The sequence below is a fragment of the Zootoca vivipara genome, chromosome 14 (assembly GCF_965207765.1).
Source record: "Zootoca vivipara chromosome 14, rZooViv2.hap1.1, whole genome shotgun sequence".
Lineage (NCBI taxonomy): Eukaryota > Metazoa > Chordata > Lepidosauria > Squamata > Lacertidae > Zootoca > Zootoca vivipara.
Genome location: NC_142597.1, coordinates 40,631,764 through 40,653,269, shown reverse-complemented (window position 1 = coordinate 40,653,269; position 21,506 = coordinate 40,631,764). Strand labels below are relative to the sequence as shown.

At 44.8% G+C, this 21,506-nt stretch overlaps 1 protein-coding gene across 1 annotated transcript in view; it reads right to left on the bottom strand.

Moving 5' to 3' along the window:
* CA4 (carbonic anhydrase 4) overlaps nt 1–16,208 on the bottom strand; it is a 47,004-nt gene extending 30,796 nt beyond the window's left edge. The window contains exon 1 of the mRNA XM_035140070.3: nt 15,771–16,208. Within this exon, the coding sequence (XP_034995961.1) occupies nt 15,771–15,831 (61 nt within the window). The 5' untranslated portion in view covers nt 15,832–16,208. The remainder of the gene's footprint in view (nt 1–15,770) is intronic.
* Between the last annotated feature and the right edge of the window lie 5,298 nt (nt 16,209–21,506).

Genomic DNA, 21,506 nt, shown 5'->3' with positions numbered 1-21,506 from the left:
TACATTCACATGTACAGAAATAAAGAGTAGAAATACAAAAAAAGTAGAAGTGCAAAATAAATCAAAAATAAGAACAAAATAATATTTAGATTACCACTCAAACAACAATTTTTTCAGATGGACTTGACACAAAAATCTCAGATTAAAAAAAAGAATTATTATCAAATAATATGAAGACATTATAAAGACCATACAGGTTAATATTGGACTGTAACCTAAAGATTTGAAGGTGAATGGTAAAATAATGGGGAAAAACCTTAAAAGTCATCATGTGCTATCTGATAAAAGAGAACTCTATGGGGAAAAACACAGATGGTACCTGAATAAACATCAGTCTAATAATGAGCATCTCAAATGAAAATAAAGAGTAGCAATCTAAAGTTGTACAAGTATGGTTAGATTAATTTCATAGACATAATGGAAAAACTGATTTAATAAATGAAAGCAGATTATTTGCAACCTAAAGAGAAGCATCAAAGTAAAGGAAATATATAAAACTATAGCGGGAAGTAAACTAATACAGCAGGGATTTAAGCTCGTTTTGCAGACTGTAAGGAAAGAAATTACTGTTTGTATCTCTTCACTACCCCCCCCTTTTTTTTTTGCTGTGGGAGAAAGGAAAAAATAAACACTTGTTACTGGGGTTTAGTCTTCTTAAAGGTTCACATATCCTTTAGAAATGTTCTTCCTGGGAAAGCTGTGAGAATAATTTTTGCATGTTAGGTTGGAACTTTGCAAGGGGGGAGGTTATGCAGGAGTTAATGCTTGGGGTGAAATGCAAATGCGAGATAAGTATCTGAAGGTGCTTCCTGAATACCCATTGGAAAGGGGGAGCAGACCCTTGGTTTGCATAGTCTGGAGTTTTTTCTAAGCCCTTGACTAAAATCACAATCAGTATCCTGTTGAAAGGGGAAACAAACAACAACAAAAAGTACTCAAGCGATGAAAGTACTCAAGCGATGAACTCAAAGTGGGAGTGCTGAGATATTTACCTCTGGAAAGAATTTTGCATATTAGATTTGGAATGATGGTCCAACACTTGACCCTTTTGTTTTCTCAAGTGACCCCCTGGAGTCAAAGACACATAAGGAAATTTAAACAAATTTTCCCCTGCATGGCACAGGCCCTTCAGCATTTGGTTGCTGTTTTTGTTTTGTTTTGTTTTTAACCTCCTTTTTCTCTCTATTTTTTCTCTTCAAGCTGGCATAGCCTCTGTGCATGTACAAAGTTCATGATTCAGAAATCCATTGTACCATTTGAAAGTGTTGCTGGTGTTGGCTGAATTACCATTTGAATAGAGGAAGGGAAGGGTGAATAGGTTAGATTTTACACAGAAACCCAACAATTTACACTTCCACCAAACCAGCAACAAAAAGTGGTCAAATTAAATTATTTTTGGTCAGTTTAAATCCATTTCTATAGCTTTTGTGTCCTGAGATATTTCTGACACCTCTTACTTCCTGTTCCTTGCTGCTTAGGAAGCAGGCTTATAAATCTTAAACTTTAAATATATAAAACTTCAACATCCAGACAACCCAATATTTTCACAGACAACCCAACCCAATATTTTCACAAGAAAGCTGCAAGAAAAGTTTGGTCAAATTAAACTCCTTAATGAAGTCATGGCACTAATTAGCCATGTTTACTGTACTATATAAACATCTCATACCCCAGGCAAAAGAAATCTAGATTTGCCCCCTTTATCTACAGGGTTTTTGGGGATACCCCAGGCAAAAGAAATCTAGATTTGCCCCCTTTATCTACAGGGTTTTTGGGGTGCAGACTTTTATTCAAAATATTTCACAAATGTGGATTATTATTATTAGTGTGCTTTCCCTCTAGTCATTAGCGGAACAATGACCCGCCCCCTTATGTACGGGTAAATGACCAGTCAGAATTCATAAATTGCAAATGTTTGGTTTTTTTTAAATAACTTCAGCCATGGGCAGACTAAAATTCCCTGCCCCCTCATATATGGGAAAATGGCTACAGGGTCACAATTCATAAGATATTTTCTGCCATTTATTTACAAGGGAAAATGGTCAAGACTTTCATATGTGCTTAAACTTTAAACCTTAATAGACAAAATGGTACAAACTTATATAATCACTCCTTAAAAACCAACGACACTCTTGTTCTAACTCTGAAAACCAATAATCTTTCCTTGCCAGAAAGCAGAGCTGGGCTGAATTTCAACCCATCACCACATCAGACACATTGCCTTTCACATAGCTCTAAAATGGAAGTTAGAAGGGACCCTGAGGTCATTTAGTCTAACCCTCTAAGATGCAGGATTCAGAAGATTTGACTGAGAATACCAACCCTATACAGAACCCTTTAGCAGATGAGTTTTTTCCTTAAGAGACTGATATCAGGAGCCCAACAAGAACCCTTCTGTCCAACACAATCAAAGTTAAAACTAGACTCAGATAGACAATTCCTGGCTATGGAAGCTCTACTTTTGACAAACAAATCGCCTTTATAGGAATAGCTGTTCAATTTTCCTTTAGTCAATATTCCTCTAGTCACTTGGAGAAAGACTCCCCTTTGTAGCCTCTCTCAATAACAACATTTGCACACCTCATTCTCATATTTATCATGTTTAAGATTGATTGGTTCAACATTGTTTCTTTATACTAGAAATTTAAAACAAGTTGGCAGTTTTAACTATGCACACTTAAGAAGGCAGTCTATGGATGTTGTGGCCAATTTATACACAACCCCATAACATTTCTAAACATTGAGTACATCTCTTATCCACTTATAGCTGGAGTTTATGAAGTGAACATTTTCAAGTTTCGAAATATTTTCAAAGCATTGAGCAAGCATTTTCAAAGTTACAACTCTTTATTTTCCTTCATCCTGCCCCTCTTTTTACTTTTGGAGAGGAAAAAATGGCCTTCTACAGCCTCTTTAAAATAAACCTTTACACACTACGTCCACTCTTTTTAATATTTGCCATGTTTTTTTGGGTTGATCAAGCCCTTACATAAAAATTATTTAAGCAAGCTTGCATTTTGTTTTGGTTTTTTTTTCTTTTGTTTTTTTAGACCCTGAAACATTTCTTAAATACAATTGGAGGCGTCTATCAGAGTTCAGACGGGAAGTAAGCTCTCCTTGGGCTTATTTCTCCCCTGAAGCCTGCAGAGTTGTCTCTTTGGACAGGGGTGCACCCATTTTTGCCCTGGTCAGTCTCCGAAGGGGCACTTGCGCAAGTTCTAGCCCTGGGCAGTCTCCGACGGGGCTGTGGGGTCTCTCGGGGTTCTGGGGACTCCTTGGGAACCTGGGGCACGTCTAAGGAAAGTGGACAGACTCCGATAGGAAAGTGGACCGACTCCGATAGGAAAGTGGGCTTGGGAAGGTTTGCTAAAGGGCTCTCTAAGGGAAAATGGGGTTTGGAAAGTCTCCTTAGGAAAACGTTCTAGGAAAGTGGACACACTCCGAGGAGGACTCCTATTCCCACCCACAATTTAATAGTGCCACAGCAATCTCCCTGCCTCTTGCTCTCTAGACTCAGGTCCTACTGAACGCTTGCCTACGCAATGCCAGATCGGACCTGAGGAATGCAAAGTAGGAAAAGGGAACGGGCGCACTTGCAATCTCTGGTCATGGGTCATACCTAACAAAAGGTCGCCATGGCAGAGGGGCGTCTTCACCCGGGATAGCTAAGCGAGAGAAGGAAGAGTTGCCAAGGCTCGCTATCTGGGCAAAACTCCGACGGACAACAAGCCTTGGGGAGGAAAAGGGCAGCCGCAAAACCTCCAGCCTGGGCAGACTCCGACGGGCTTTGGGCTTTTTGGCTATGAAAAATAGGAAAGAGTTTGATTGCTGTGACAATTCCCACCCCGAAAAGCCAATTTCCCTATTGATACTCACGTCGCAGCGCGCTGCCTTCTTTTCCTGAAGCTTGATCACCTCGCGACAACAGGAGAAGAAAATCTTGGAAAACAACCCCCACGGCCGTCTGGATCCTGTTTGTTTTCCCTGTGTGGTCCCGCTAAGGATCCCAGTTAGGCCAGAACTCCAGGGACAGTCGGGGAAGGGGATCCCCCCTGCAAATGGCTGGGTGCGCTTGGGCTCCCCAACCACGGCGCCCCAAGAGTACGGCTAAACGGAGTCTCCTGCCTGGCTCGCCATATTGTTATGAAAAATGTACCCCAAAATGCGTTGCCTTTTAAGAAGGACAGACGCGGGTCGGAAGCTCCAAAATTTGCACTAAGTTCAGCTCCGCCGGGAAAATGACAGAGACCACACGATGCTGTCAGGAAAAACAAACTGATCCCTTTATTGCAGAATGCAAAGCTACAGCTGTAGGGTCCCTGCCTCTGGAAAGAAGGAAGGAACCCCCGGAAATGGTGAAGTCCCCCTATATACCCTCCTGTTCATGCATGGAAATCTCTGGACTAGGAGGGAGGGGGAGACAAGGGCGACGGGTGGGAGATCGGATTAGCTGGGTGCGGAGATGACTTCTCCTTTCAGATGGAGAGATGTCAATCTCTCTTCTCCTGTCGTTGATGGTGCTCCCTGTTGTTTGGCAGGAAGGGCAATCAGTCGAGATGGGTGCAGAGGTGGGGCAGTTCCTGGCGATTTCCATGGGGTGGAAGTCCGCCCGGCAGGTGTTTTCCTCCAGGCCATGGAAGGGTGGGCTACGTTGAGGATGGCAATTTATTTGAATAAAGTTGTTCCAGCTAATCCCTCTATTGTCCGTGTGTCCTTGAATGGGTATAGGGTGGTAGTAGGGCAAGGTTCAGGTGGGTTGGAATCATACAGGGTTCATACAGAAAATATACCTGGAAAACATACCTAATGCAGGGATTTCTAATTAAAAGGTAGCAGTCCTGACATATACAGTTCTAAGATATAAAACAGCAATTCTAATACAGAGGCAGCGGATAGAGATTTCATGGTAAGAGAACATATAATAGGCTGTATTATTAACTTGAGTAGAAAAGTTTAACTTTGGATTTGGGCGGTTTCCCCCCCCCTTCTTCTGAAAACATTGTTTTGTTCTGGGCGGAGGGGAGGTGGAGAGGGGAAATGTGTGAGTTTATGCTAACTGTTGTGCATATGCAGATCCTTAAGCCTTCCTTCAGGCAGGGTCGCGTCCTAGCTGGAGGGGTGGGGAGACAGGGAAGATGGCATTGAACAGGATTCTGGGTATTGCAGCTGTCACCCCTCTCTGTTCATTAATAATGGTGTCCTGCAACCCCCCCCCCAATATGATTTTATAACAGCAGCAATATCTGCAACCCCACTTTTGGCTTAGCTGCACTTTTGCCTGCAGGGAGGTTGGTACTGTGCAGAGCCAATCCAGTGCGAGGCCCCATCCTTCATCACCCACCGCTCCTGGGATCTTTAAAGCAGACTTGGACCAGGGAACCAGCTGGCTGGCCATGCTTGGAAAGCCCAGTGCAAAGCACTGACGATCATCTTAATCTAGGGATTTGTTATCCGTGTTTATAAGCACTCTCTCTTTCCCCCCTTTAGTTGTCTGTCTGCTTGCCTGAACAGTGCTGCCGTATGCACAGCAAATAAAATACTGCACTGTTAGCATGTGCATGCTATAGGCAGCGAGTGTGTGACCTCTCACATCCCTTCCACTTGTGCAAAGAGTTACCTCTTGATATTCTCTAATCAATAGGATGCCTTTGGCACAGTAAGCTCCTGTTTGAGGTTTCATTTGTGTGTGGTTCTCTCCCCCCCCCCCTCACTTGAAGGAGGAAGCCAAGCTAACTTTAAATGAAACAATAACTTCAGGCAAAAGGTGAGTTCCTCCCTGGGGGACAGTTTGCTTTTAGGTTTAAGAGGACACCTTCTCCCAAACTGTGGCAAAGGCAACTGGCCCTATGGCATTCTTTCCTTTGGGTGCTTTTAAACAAAGCCAGCAGGAGCCTCCCCTGTATCACACAGAGACGTCATCACGGGAGATGGCGGTTAAGCTTCTTTGGCAATTGACTTGATGATGTTAAAGTTGATGATTAAAGTTTCTGTGCTTACGGAGGGGATTCCGTAAGGAATGGTTACGAAAACCTCCAGTGTGCCTTCCTGCATCAGATAAAGATCTATCTAGTGCTTTCTTTCCATTTTAGATTGTAAGGTCTTCAGGGCAGGGGCCTGTCATACTGCTCTATGTCACGTAAACTGATGGAAAATCTATTGGGTTATTTTTATAGTTGCATGCATTTCTTTAAAAAAAAAAATCCAAGGGAGAACTAGCACAAAAGCAGGCAGCGGGGAATTCCCTGAAGCTCATGAAAGCCGCCAGCAGTGGTTGTTCCCAGCATCTGGTCCTTAGGGGTTGATTGTCTCTAATAAGGGAGGTTTGCTTTAGGTATCATGGCGAGTAACTACTGATGGATGGTTCCTCTGCCAACTGGCCCGACACTTCATTCGAAAGCTGTCGAAGCAAGGTCACTGCATCTTGTGGCTGGGAGTTCTACAAGCGAATGGAGTGTTAAATGGGAAGGAGTTTTTATTTTTGTCAATCTTGAACTGGCTGCAAATTAAATCCACTGGTTGACATGTTGCTCACTCCAACCTTACCCTGAGTTCGTTTATCATGAAAACAAAAGAAAGAAAGAAACCCAGTTTATACCTCACTAAATGGGAAATGCAATAGCTTGAATCTGGAAAAAAGGCACCCTCCCTCCAATGGCCCTGAAACTTCCCCTTGATCCCACCTGGCTCTGCATCCATTCCTACTGTGCCCATAGCACAGTGGTGCAGAGCACACAGAATGGCCCAAGTTCATTCCCCAGAATCTCCAGGTAAAAGGATCACATAGCAGCCGATGAAGTAAATGCCTTCCCTAAGCCCTGGGGAGCCAGTACAAATGGTCTGATTTATTTATTGGTGATGAAGAGCATAAAATCAACAAATAATTCATGGAAGAAATATGAAATATATCACAGAGCCAATTAATTCATCCCCCTATGAGGCAGTTTCATAGTAGATCCCTGCATATGCTTTTGAGTACCTTCCGGGGGGGGGCGTGTCTAATAAATGCAAACAGGTGAATGTTGCCATAGCTCTTAGACCTGCTGTTATGGTGGTAAGGTTCTAACCTTTCACCTTTGTTCTCTGGAGGCTGTGATCGTGTGTGTGTGTGTGTGTGTGTGTGTGTGTGTGTGTGTGTGTGTATTCTTGTTGTTACTTTCATGGTTGGCTGACAGTAATATATGAGATACAGGTAGGTAGCCGTGTTGGTCTGACGCAGTCAAAACAAAATTTAAAAATCCTTCCAGTAGCACCTTAGAGACCAACTAAGTTTGTCATTGGTATGAGCTTTCGTGTGCATGCACACTTCTTCAGATACACTGAAACTATGAGTAATATATGTTTGTTTGTTTGATTGATTGATTAATTAATTCATCAACATAGATGCATCAACCCTCAGGGGGGCAGCCTAGGTGGTACTTGCCTGATGTTCATTGGGAGCACATTCCAAAGGGCAGGTGCCACCACACTAAAAGCCCTGATCTTTGTGGAAATGAGGCAAATCCTGGGAGCATCCAACACAACTAAGATTGTCCCTCCTAAGGAGTGAAGTGACTGGGCAAGAATATACAAGGCAAGGCATTCTGGGAGGCACCCTGCTCCCAAGTTGTTCATGGCTTTATAATGCCGTATATAAGCAGCCAGTGAAACATGCCATATTTCAGTGCAGGTGTTATGCTGCACTGTCAAATCGGGTGCCCCACTCAACAGCCTTGCTGCTGCGTTAAGGCAGCTTCTTCTGTCCTCCTTTGACTTCTTAGCCCTTCAGGATATGCACAGCTGATGTCATGTGATGTTGGGCAAGGGAAATGTGGGCATGGTTCATCCAAAACAGCCCAGTGGGCTTAATTGCATCCATGGACCAGAGGTATCTCGCCACAGCTTTAAAATATTGACTAGCTTCTCTACATCGTACGGTTTCTCTAAATGAAGGTGCCCCCCCCCCCAAAAAAATATGCTTGGCATGGACATTTGTGTGCATGCAGCAAGAACCACAACCTTCCTTCTCTGTTGGTCTCCTCTTGACTCATCCATTTTCTTCCTGCCTTGTCAGACCACCCCTAACTCTTTTCCTGTCCTTGCTTTGGCCTTAATGGGGGACTCCCCCATTTATTCCCCCTTGCTCTGACTGTGGTAAAGGGGACCAAAATGGACAAGCAAAATGGTTGCAACACCTTCTTTAAGGCTAAAGACAGGTGGTGGGTGGGAGCTTCTGGAAATGATTGATGGAATCATAGTCAGAGCCTTCCAGGATTAGCCAAGGAAACTGATAAGCAAACACTGGATTGAAGACAGGGAAAATAAAGTAATGGGGGGGGGGGAGAGGGAGTTTGTATCCAGCCACTGGGCCAGGTCCTTATCTCTCCATTCCTCTGTCAGTCAAGTACTGTACTAGTATCAATCCCTAGTATCTCTAGGTAGGACTGGGAGAGAGTGCCTGCCAGTCAAGGAAGACAATACTGAACTAGATGGGCCAGGGATCTGAATCAGTATAAGGCAGTTTTCTATGCTCCTGTTCATTTTGCAGAGAAGGGCCCTTGACTTCTGCCCTAAAGACCTACCCGGATGGCACCCAAATTGCATTTTGGGCCCCTCCTGCTCCTCCTGCTGTGTGGGGCACTTGACTTCTTCCCCAAGAGTCCCATTCTGATGGTGCAATGTGGGTACATACATCTCCTTTAGGGGCAAGAGGCATTCATCGCCCACTCTTGAGATTTAACATCCCCTGGGGGGAAGGAGCTGAGCCTTGAAGAATGACAGTTCTAGCAAAATCTGAGGAAGCACATTTGAAGAAGGCATTCCTGACAGGCCCAGAGAAATGGGGACAGCAGTTTACCAGGGGGCAGGAATGAGAAAGGAGGGCCTGTCCATGATAAACAGGGACAGTTGGAAAACGTATGTGTCAGAGTAAGTGAATGCAAAACGATCGGCCCTTGAGTCCCAACTCAGCACTTCTTTCTTTGAAAAACTCCTGCTTGTTAACATGAAGAGAACAAAATAAGGTCAAGCCTGTGCTTGGTACGGAATGGGGGGGGGCACACAGAGGAAACCTTGCTCACTCATTAACTACACTTAAAAGAAACAAAACAAAAACTCAATAAGGGAGAATACTGGGCGGACTTTAAACTGACAGTGCCTTGTGGACCTGACAGGGCTATGGATTATTATCTTCTCTCTCTCTTTCTCTTTTAACACACATTGTTAGTTTACGAGGCTCACCTTCCTGATTTTAGTTTGTCGACAGATGTGCAGAGAGTTGAATCCTGCTGGCTGCAATCCCTTTTCATCCCTGGGTGGTGGAGCTTGGGGCATGCATTTCTGAGCATGGACAGAGTACCCAGGCGGAAGATGAGGAGAGATTTTTATCAGCACCTCAGTTCCACTTACTTGAATAGGATATGATTGCCCTACTGGGATAAAATTCCCACTCGGTCACCATATTTTTGGAGTGAACTGGAGCCAGTGTGGATCAATTGAACAGAGGCCTGTTTATGAATACATTTAATAATAATAATAATAATCCAAAGAGCTTGAAGTGGCACAGTTTTTGCCCCCTCCGTTTTATCCTCGTAACAACCCTGCAATAAAGGTCAAGCAGAGTGATCAAGATTAAACTGCAAACAAACAAACAAACAAAATCCTGTATATTTTGAGGAAATATGTTAAGATTATTTTATGTCAGGCATCCCCAAACTTCGGCCCTCCAGATGTTTTGGACTACAGTTCCCATCATCCCTGACCACTGGTCCTGTTAGCTAGGGATCATGGGAGTTGTAGGCCAAAACATCTGGAGGGCCACAGTTTGGGGGTGCCTGTTTTACGTGGTACAAGAGGGAGGGGGAGGAGAGAGAGTGTGTAATATTTATTTATTGGTTTAATTTAGTTATTTATTTATTGCTTTTCTAAGATGCCCTTCCTCCTCATGGGGGAGGGGATTAGAACTCAGGGTCCCTCCAGTGCATCTTGACTGGCAAGAGATCCAGGACAGACAAAAGGGAAGTCCTTCTGATGCCCTTATGGATATGTGCTCCTCCCAGATCAGTGATATGATTTGCAGCAAGGTTGGGTAACCCTGTGTCCCTTCTGATGTGTGGCCAGTGGCTAGGGATGATGGGAGATGTTGTCTGACAACAACCATAATGGCTTCCCTCACCCCTGACATGCACAATCCTCACGACAACCCTGTGAGGTAGGTTCGTCTGAGAATCAGCGAGTCAGTAAGAAGGGACCCTGATTGGGAGCGACACTGCCCAGTGAACTTCATGGGTGAGGGTCTCTTTAGACTTAATCTGAGCCTCTAATCCAGGGGTCAGCAACTATTTTCAGCCGTGGGCTGCTCCACCATCCCTCAGACCATGTGGGGGGCTGGACTATATTTTGAAGGAAAAAATGAACGAATTCCTATGCCCCACAAATAACCCAGAGATGCATTTTAAATAAAAGCACACATTCTATTCATGTAAAAACACCAGGCAGGCCCCACAAATAACCCAGAGATGCATTTTAAATAAAAGGACACATTCTACTCATGTAAAAACACACTGATTCCCGGACCATCAGTGGGCCGGATTGAGAAGGCGATTGGGTTGCATCCGGCCCATGGGCCTTAGGTTGCCTATCCCTGCTCTAATCTGTACCCCCTCCCACAGATATTGTTGGACTCCAGCTCCCTTCAGGCTTGACCATTGGGATGGCGCTGTGGTCTAAACCACTGAGCCTCTTGGGCTTGCAGATCGGAAGGTTGGCAGTTCAAATTCCCGCAACGGAGTGAGCTCCCGTTGCTCCATCCCAGCTCCTGCCAACCTAACAGTTCGAAAGCACAACCAGTGCATGTAGATAAATAGGTACTTCTGTGGCAGGAAGGTAAATGGCATTTCCGTGTGCTCTGGTTTCCATCACGGTCTCCCGTTGTGCCAGAAGCGGTTTAGTCATGCTGGCCACATGACCCAGAAAGCTGTCTGTGGACAAACGGTGGCTCCCTTGGCCTGAAAGTGAGTTGAGCGCTGTAACCCCATAGTTGCCTTTGACTGGACTTAACTGTCCTGCTCACTGGGACTGATAGAAGTTGGAGTCTGATAGTTTCTGGGATGTTGACCTTCTGTGCTGCCTGCAATTAAAATTAGACTTCCTGTCTTTACATCACGCCTTCCGTTTGCCTCATGATTTGGAATTGTCCCCCTTTTGAGCTTCTGCAAGCCTTTGGCTTCAGGCTGATACTGTGCATGGCACATGTCCGTCTTACCAAATATCTGAGATCCTTTTTACCTGGAGGTGCAAAAAATAAAACCTGGGCATATCCGCACCACCATGCATTTAAAGCATATGAATTTCCCCCAAAGAATGCTGGTAACTATAGTTTACCCCTCCACATACCTGCAATTCCCAGCACCCTTCTACGATTCCCGGGATTCCTTGGGAGAAGCCATGTGTTTTAAATTTTTGCATGTATCCAACCCATGCCAAACCGCATTCTCCCTATTGTGGGTTGTGCGCTCTAGAGCTGAGCACAGAATCTCTGTTCTCTCGTTGTTTCTCCTACCTTTTCAAATGTTTGTAATTGCTAGTTAATGTTTGCTTATATCTCTGATGGCTGAATGACAAGGTTCATCTATCAAGTGTTTTTTATTTTTTACGGCCTTTTTCAAAGATGGAAGCATTAAAAAACAAAGGGGGAAATGTCACTGTTCTCTTCTTTCCTGCAACCCCCCCCCCATTCCCTTGCTTTGATGTGGAGGCTTAATAGTGTTTTAGAGAAGTCTGTGGTGTACTCGGCACAAGCTATTTTCTGATGTGAAAGTGGGAATCTTTAGCTTTTGTTATAAATGTTGCTCGTCCTTAAGATCAATTGAAAAGCAACACTTGCATGGATAGAGGAAAAAGATGAATATGTAGAGACTGCAGGGTGCTAGAATAGATGGGCCATTGGCCTGATCCAGCAGGCTAATCTTAAGTTCTGAAGTTTTGGGATTTTTTTGAGGACTGGCAGGTTGCAGCGTCTGAATGCACCTCTCTACCAGGGAGGCTAAAGTAACTGTCATGCTTGATTTATATCTGTGCTTTTCATGCTGTCTTAAAGGTAAAGGTAAAGGGACCCCTGACACCCCATCCTTTATCCCCATTTACCAGCCAAAATGAGACAGGCACCTGGCATGATAATGTTTAACAGTAAAGGGACCCCTGACCATTAGGTCCAGTTGTGACCGACTCTGGGGTTGCGGCACTCATCTCATGTTATTGGCCGAAGGAGCCGGCGTACAGCTTCCAGGTCATGTGGCCAGCATGACAAAGCCGCTTCTGGCGAACCAGAGCAGCACACGGAAATGCCGTTTACCTTCCCGCCGGAGTGGTACCTATTTATCTACTTGCACTTTGACGTGCTTTTGAACTGCTAGGTTGGCAGGAGCTGGGACCGAGCGACGGGAGCTCACCCCATCGCAGGGATTCGAACTGTCGACCTTCTGATCGGCAAGCCCTGCCTAGGCTCTGTGGTTTAACCCACAGCGCCACCTGCGTCCCATCATGTTGACTTACTTGATAGTTATCCTGATATGCTTTTACTTTTTGAGATGTGATTGATTTTCTTTTTTAAAGTGAGTGCTGATTATTATTATTATTATTATTATTATTATTATTATTATTATTATTATCATACTTGAGATTTTGAGTACTGCTTAGAGGGGATATGTTTATTTTAAAAAGCAGCGTGTGCATGATTAAAATCAATAAATAAATTTAGCACTGTTGCTTTCCCACAGACAAGAGCATTTTGCATGGGAAATTTGCAGCTGTTGATGCAAGGCAAAGGTGAAATTTGAACCCATGCCCCTCTGATTCTGTGCCTCCCCCCAAGCTCTTTACTGGATCACACCAGCATTCCATGTCTTCCTGCAGCTTTTGTTTAATATTTCTTGGGATTTTTTTTATTTTTATTTTTTTTGTATCTCTGCCAAGCTAATATTGACAACAAGATAGGATATTTACGTGGGAGCTATTTTTCCGTAGCCAAAAAACCCCATCCCCAAACACGTTTGCATTTTTCTGAACAATACTGTTATTTCAAGATAAGAAATTAAAACAAACAACACCCCCCACAGCATACACACAAGTAAACGTGCATAAAATTGTGGTATGAAGCTCGGTTTTTCAGATTTTTACATGTTTACCTGGAAGTAAATACCATTGAATTCAGTGGGGCTTACTTCTGAGTAGACATGCACAGGATCATACTGTGATGTAGTTCAGACATGGCCATTTTGTCAAGTCTTCTGCGCAAAAGGACAAATTTTAACTTATGTTCTGAAAAGTTTGCCAGCTGTTTCACTAGTAAGTGAAATTTAGAGGCCAGGAGGCGTTTTCAGGTTGCATGAGACGGGGTAGGGAAGTCCTCACTTTGGGTGACATTCAATCCATTGATTTCAATTAATCTACTCTGAGTAGTGTTGGATATCAACCTTTAGCATTAAAACTCCCTGAGCATTTTCTACATAATATTGTTATGCTGTACGAACACATGAGCTCTCTCACTGCCTCAAATTACAGTTACAGCCTCAGTTTTGTTTTTGAAGATTTGGCATCAATCATTACGTTTCTGCAAAATAATAGAATACAAAAGTAAGCTCTCTTTTTTTTTGCAAAATTCAGTCATACACAAATTCGTAGACACAGTGAAATGACTAGAACTGATGTAGTGGCTCATTAATTTCAGAGGATCTTCTGTGAGTATGACTAATGCTAAGATAAAACCCAGTAAAACTTTATAAAGGGAAACAGGTGAGAAAGGGGAGATGGGAGTGAAAACAAGAGTCAGAAATTGCCTCTGGAGGCAAGCCACCAAATCGAGGGATCCTATACACATTACAGTATAGCCTAATTCTGCCTAAAAACACATGAAATATTGTATTTTCCTCTCCCACTATGTTATTAAAAATAATTGCTCCATATTGCAATTATCTTATTATTACAGTATCTCGGGTTACAGTATTTGAATACTTGTTCATTTTATTCTGGCTACTTTATCCCACTTTTAATTTCCCATCTGATATTAAGGGGATGTTGTTGTTTTTTAACCCTAGTTATAGCTGATGATTCATTAAGGAAATGAATAGGATACAATTTGATTGTGAAAAATTTAGCACCCACAAGGGAGGCCTGCAGACGTGATAAAATGCACACCCGCATTCTTGGACATCAAGCAGCTCTATGAGAGAAAATAAATGCTGACTAAATTCTTAGGAACACAGGAAGCTGCCTCTACAGTACAGCAACTCAGGGCTTCTCTGAGAAACCTGGTTTACTGATCATTTATCCTGATTTCCTTGCACAAAGCTTACAGGGGAGTTGGAACACATCTGGTCACTATCAACCATTCATTCCAATTCATTTACAACAACATGCATTTATCCTGAATTCATCCTGATTTGCTTGCAGGGTATGTATACATTTCTTCCTATAAATCATTTGCTTTTTCAAACCATATAATAAGAAAGTCACTAATAAGAGTGTGGGGAAAATATACAGACTTGTTAGAATGGAAAACACCATGGTAGCTGTCACCTACTGAAGCATTTTCACTTAAGTCGACCAAAAAAGTAAGTTGGTTGACATACAGAGGGTTATTAACAGAGGATGAAGGTAAACTCAAATTTAAGGAGTACGATGAGTTGAAAGATTATTTACAAAGTTGGTTACACCATAGGCAACTAAATGATATTTTTAAAGGAAGATAATAAAAAAGGTCTCCAGATTTAGCCTCCAGATTTCAAAAAGAAATAGTGGAAGAGAATTTTAAGTTGCTTAAAAAAGCATGTAGTATTTTATTAGAATGGGAAACTAAAGATGAAGAAGTTAAATCAGTTATGATTAAATGGGTCCAGGATGTGGGACACAACATTCAATTTGAAAGTTGGGGGAAACTGTGGAAAGTTGATATAAAATTTACAGATTGCATATTATTAAGAGAGAATTACATGAAAATGATGTATAGATGGTGTATTACACCATTGAAAATGGCTAAGATGTTTAGGAAAGAAAATAATAGATTCCCCAAAAATGTATGATTATTTGTTTGAATCCCTTCCACAAAACAGTCACAGTCTGGAGAGGCACCTTCAGACTTTGTCTGTCTTGCCCAGAATCAGCTGCTCTGGCTTGGTAGCATCCCTCTCCGGGGTCCTGGACGGGGGAATCAGTCCCATCACCTGCTTCCTTTTTAATGGGATATGCCTGGGATTGAACCCGGGAACATCTGCAGGTAAAGCAGGTCATCTGTGGCTGTAAAGGCTCACCAATGCAGGCTTTTAATCTTTTATAAACTGAAGGCATCAGTTTGGCATTTGTGGGGTTGGGGGGAAAGGAATCAAGAGCATAAATAAAGCCTTTCTCTTCTTGATCTGATAGAACACATATTTTCAACGACACAAATGCAATGACAGGAAACATAAATCAACTACACGTATGGACACGTATCAGCCGGGCGAGTGAAATGAAGTCGAGCCACACTCTTTCAATTGCATCTTTGCAAAATAATATCCCTGGAGCCCCGTTGCCTAAAAACAAATCAGCCCTATTAGAAACTGTTTCACATCCTTAGGAGAATTAAGAGCATGTAGAGATGATAGACAGATACATAAACATATAGCATTGTAGACTAAAAATAAAATATAGTCAGCAGCCAATGATACCGTGAGATTGCCGGGGTCTTCCAAATATCAGATTTGTAAGCTGAAAAAGAAGCTGTGCTTAGCATCCTTGAGGAAAATGGATAAAGGACTCACCCTCTGAAGCGGCTGCAGCAAAATACAGTGAGAGCAGAACGAGGGAATTCAGGAATCCCATGATCTCTTTTCCAGATGGGCTGGAAAGATGTACCAGCGTAGATCTCTGTATACATGATCCCAGACCTGTTCTGGGTTTTTATACAGGAGGAGGGCAGGCAGCCCTGATCACCTTTCCTGGACATAAGCAGGAGGATGGTGAGAGACACCTCCCCTTTTTAATTCCTCCAGCTATAAACTGCAATAACGATCCCGTCTCCTTTGAAACTTCTTCATTTCCTCCACACCCCTTCAGCGGCTGCTGTCAAAGGAGCAAGATTCTCCTCTGGCCCTGAAGAGCTGCCTGTGAAATGAACTTAGCCAGATGACTAGTAACTTATTAGTTAAGTCAAACTTTTCTTTTACCCCTCACCCCACTTTTCTATTTCTCATTATTGCGCCTTGGCTCAGGGATATTGGTAGATAAGGCAGAGAGTATTCCAGGTAACTCATTGTTTCTTTTTTATGGCTGTGATATTGCTTCTCTTCCTCCCTCATCCAGTGAAACATTGTGGATCATAATCAACCGGACAGCTTGAGAAATATGATATTGATGCAGGAATAATAGCAAATACATCCTCTCTGGTGCTGATGGATTCTTGTGCATATAATGCTCAGCAAGGCAGCTGTGTTGGTTTGAGAGCATTCAAATATCTAAGTGAGTTTGGCATCAGATTCTTTGGGCTATCTACTTTCTGCAGCAGCACAGTGCACTGGTTAGAGTCAGGTGGTCAAGTGCCACATTCAAATGGGAGTAATTTGTCAGGGGCCAGAGCTAAAGATGGCAGGAACGACTAATTCTTTCATTTTTTTTCATTCTTTCTACCATTCCCCATTCCCTCTCTGAGCATGGATATTGTTATTTTAAACAAAAACAAAAACAATAAAGAGTTTACCAGGCTTTATCATGTGTAGCAGGACAGAACTTCTAGTGCACCACTGTAAATAAGTTAGTTCAATCAATATCCAGTTCTCTGAGTCCAGGGCACTCATTCACATAAAAGCTTCCCCGTTGTGTCTCTGCATGAGTCACTGTTCTAGTTTGGTAGCCTTCTTCTCATCCTCCGCCAACTCTTAGCCATTCTGCTGCATCTTTACTTTGGCTATACTTGGTCCATTCGATCCTTCCCAATGCATGGAGACACAGCAGAACCTCTTCATAGGAGGCTGCCTGTTGTGTGTCTCCATGGTGTGCTGCCTTAGGCTCTTCTCAGTTTGTTTCTGCTGAGAGCAGCCTGGCACTTCTCCTGTATCTTTGCAGTTGGTATGATTGGACAATCCAGTCACATCTGAGGCACGGAGGTAGCAGAATTATCCTCCTCACCCACTCAGAGGAGTCTGCCCATTGTGTCTCTGTGTGAGCCACTTGCTCTGCTCAGGAACTGCCAAATCTCTGTGCAGTGCCCTTATGTGGTGAACCTTTGAGCTACAGGTGCAGGCCTTCTCAGTGAACGTCCCTCAGGCCTTGGACTGACTCCAGCTCACTCCGGCTAGCTATTGAGTCACTCTTGGACAGGAAGGAACATAAAAGGGGCTTCCTGTCCTGGCTCAGCCTTGCTGAAGCAAGGTCTTTCTTTCCCTGGTGTGTCCCTTTGTTTGTCATTCTTTGGGTCACAGGCTTGCTCCTTGATCATACCACCTGCTTTGCCCTGTAGTTCTCTGATCCAACACTTCATTCTGACTCCTCACTGACTTCCGCCATGGCCCTCGGCTCACCCTGGACTGCTGCCCATGTCCCAATCAGGTGGTGTGCTCATAAAAGCAATTTGTCTAGAAATGTGTGGCAGTGGTAGCTTGTGCCCAGTAGGGCCAGTGGAAGAGAGAGCAGGGAGCTCACAGTTAGGTGGAGCCAGAGCCCATGACAGCCAGTCAACTCTTTCTAGTTTTGTCTCCATCTTCCTCCCTGCTGAGTTCTGCATGGGCAACAACATGGAGACTGAAGAGGAGGAAGTTGACAGAAAGCCCCCCCCCCAACTAGACTGGTTGTTAAGAAAGAAGGCAGACAGGTGGGGGGGTGCTTGAGGGGGTAGACTGAGATAGGGTGGGGGCAGTGTCCTCCCATTTGCCCTAATGGAGCAGATAATAATATTTGTCAGTCACTTGTCTCACAGTGAGACCCAAAGTGACTTACATTAAAAACGATTAAGAACAAAAAACTAAAAACACCCTTATAGAGATAAAAGGCAGAAGTCCCTCCTCACTAAAAGAGACCACCTTTCAAATCAAGGGCTGCAAGCCTGGAGAAGGAGAGAAATCTTTGGCTGCAGGCTGAAACTGGATAAAGATAGCACCAGACATGCCTCCCTGGGAAGAGTACAGGTATTTAAAAATGCAAACCAGCAACCTACATGATAATGGCCAGTATTTTGCAGGAGCGATTCGGACGCATATCAGAAATTTAGCTTTGTGCAATTAAAGTGGGTTAAAGGACTCTGAGCTGTGGTGCAACAAATCCACTTAATTTTTTATTTTTATTTTAATCAGACTGTTTGCAGATTCCTGCATTGCAGGGGGTTGGACAAGATGACCCTCATGGTCCCTTCCAACTCCATGATTCTCTGGTTCTGTTAGGAAAGTGACAGTGAAATGCACCGAAAAGTGTGGGATGAATGAATGGTTAATGGGAACATGTATAAACGTCACACTAGCAAAATGGGATCAGGTGCTCATGGTCAGATAACAAATCAGAACACATGCTCAGTCCGGACTGGATGTTGCCTGACCGCATCTGCTTAATGCAAGCAGATCAGGATGAATGCTCAATAAGCAGCCCATCTGGAGGAGCCCCAACACATCTGTTGGGTTCTGATTCTGGGTTGCAACACACTCTTCATCTATCAGACATATGAGAAGCAATGCATGTGGTCCAGTGTTATATTTCTAACAGGAACCATCCTGAGGCCCCTGAGAATCTGTCACACAAGGTTGATGTGGTAATAATAATAATAATAATAATAATAATAATAATAATAATAATAATTTATTTATACCCCGCCCATCTGGCTGGGTTTCCCCAGCCACTCTGGGCGGCTTCCAACAGAAAAATAAAACACACTAATCTATTAAACATTAAAAGCCTCCCTAAACAGGGCTGCCTTCAGATGTCTTCTAAAAATCTGGTAGCTGTTTTTTTCTTTGACATCTGATGGGAGGGCGTTCCACAGGACGGGCGCCACCACCGAGAAGGCCCTCTGCCTGGTTCCCTGTAGCTTGGCTTCTCGCAACGAGGGAACCACCAGAAGGCCCTTGGTGCTGGACCTCAGTGTCCGGGCAGAATGATGGGGTGGAGATGCTCCTTCAGGCTCTCTTTTGTGTTTTGTTTCTGGTTATCCAGTATTCAGGACAAAAAGCACAGCAGATATAGTAAGCTTTTGGATCCTGACACTCACTGAACATGCTCTTATCCCTTTAATCATCAGCTCCCCACCCTTCAGCTGATGCAATGTGCATTGAAAAAGCAAGCAACCTGCATATTAATTGTTATGTACTGAGCTGAATCCTAGAACAATAGGATTCAGAATCAGCGGGAGCTACCCAATCCAACTCCAGGTGGAAGTGAATCCGCAACCTGATTGGCCTGCTGGAGCAGCCAATCAGGCGGCTGGCAGAAGTGAATCTGCTACCTGATTGGCCTGTAGGAGCAGCCAATCAGGCTGCAGGCAGAAGTCAATCCACAATATAATTGGCCCACAGGTGTAGCCCTGAAGTAGCCAATCACGCAAGGCCCATTGTGTAAATAATGTATATAAGCAGATGGTTTTGGGAAAAGAGCCATTCGTCTTCTCTTCTTCTCCTTGATGACTATGAGCTGAATAAAGAGCATGAAATTCACTCTCGACTCTGAGTATATTTCACTGGCGACGAGGATGGGATCCTGCTGAGCTGACCGCCACCACGCACTGCACCGCAGCACCGCCACCTGCTGCACCGCTGCATCGCACCGTGCATCCAGGCTTCAGCTCCAGGACCCAAGGAACCCAGAATGGCAACCGACAGCAGCTTCTCGCCATTCAAACCAGCATCAGGAGACTGGGAAGGGTACGCCGCCCGTTTCAACTTCCTCCTGCAAGCAAAAGAAGTCACCAACGATGCCATGAAGAGGGCGACATTCTTCAGCGTCTGTGGAGAGGAGACGTTTGAAATCGCCCGGGCTCTCCTTGCACCTAGAGATGTCGCTACCGTCTCTTACAAAACAATAATGGAACGGCTGAAGGAGCACTTCTCACCACAGCCCTCGGTGGTAGCTTGCCGAAATGCCTTCTACGCAAAGCGGCAAGCCCCGGGGGAAACCATAACTGGGTTTGTGACCTCCCTCCGCCAAGCCGCCCGGTTATGCAACTTCTCAGAGTTGGAGAACATGCTTCGTGACCGCCTCGTCGGTGGCCTGAGGGACGAGATGTTGCAACGACGCCTCTACGCCAAAAAAGACCTCACGTTCCAGATTGCTCTGGAGGAAGCCCTGGCAACCGAAGCCGCCGAGAGGTCAACGCAAGAGGCACGACCGGCCCCGCCATCCCAACCGAGGGTCTACCACGAAGACCTCACCGACGAATCCGAATCTGACAGGGAGGAAGTACACCGAGTACAGCGGCGCACTCAAGCAGCACACACACCACAGCAGCCTCGACGAGAAGGAGGGAACTGTGCAAGCTGCGGGGAGAACCACGAGAGGAGGACCTGTCGTTTCCGCAACGCAGAGTGCAGGCAGTGCAGAAAATTGGGACACATCGCCCGGGTGTGTCGGGCTCAACTCACCCGTCGACAAGCATCAGATGACCGACCCAGGAGCCCCAGGTCACACGGCACCATGCACCAAGGCAACTCGACGGAGATCACGGACTACCAGGTATTCCAGTTGCCCCATCCCAGCACAGAGAAAATTTATATAGAGGTACAGATAGAGGGAGCCCCATGCCGCATGGAGCTGGACACAGGTTCAACTCTATCCATAATCTCGGCCCGAACATTAAGGGAACTGTGCCCTAATGGGGGTCCCAAACTAAGGCCGGCCCCATTCACCCTCCGGGACTTCCAGAAACGTAAGGTCCCTACAATGGGGGTGGGGACCTTCAGGGTGCAATATCGAGGGCGAAAGCAACAATTGGACTTGCTGGTAGTTAAGGGCCCCTACGTTAGCTTACTGGGACTGGCATGGTTTGGACCTCTGGGGCTAGCCGTTACCGGGGTGAACCGCACTAGCTTACAAGTGGACGTGGACGCCATATGCAAAGAGTTTCCAGGGGTTTTCGATGGGGCATTGGGACGATATACAGGACCCCCCATTGCCCTACAGCTAGACCCCGCTGTACGACCCATCAGGCACAAGGCCCGCCGGGTCCCGTTCGCCCTGAAACCCCGCATAGACGAGGAATTGGACCGGCTCGTGGAGCAAGGAGTGCTGGAGCCGGTGCCCAACTCCCCCTGGGAAACTCCAATTGTCACACCCGTCAAGCCTAACGGTTCGGTCCGCATCTGTGCAGACTACAAATGCACCATAAACAAGGCTCTCACGGCCCATGCATACCCAGTGCCAGTGGTCAGCCATGTCCTCGCCACCCTGGCTGGGTCAAAAATCTTTGGCAAACTGGACTTGGCCCAAGCGTATCAACAGTTGCCTGTGGACGAAGCCACAGCAGAGGCTCAGACGATTGTGACGCACAGAGGGGCATTCAGAGTAAAGCGGCTGCAATTTGGCGT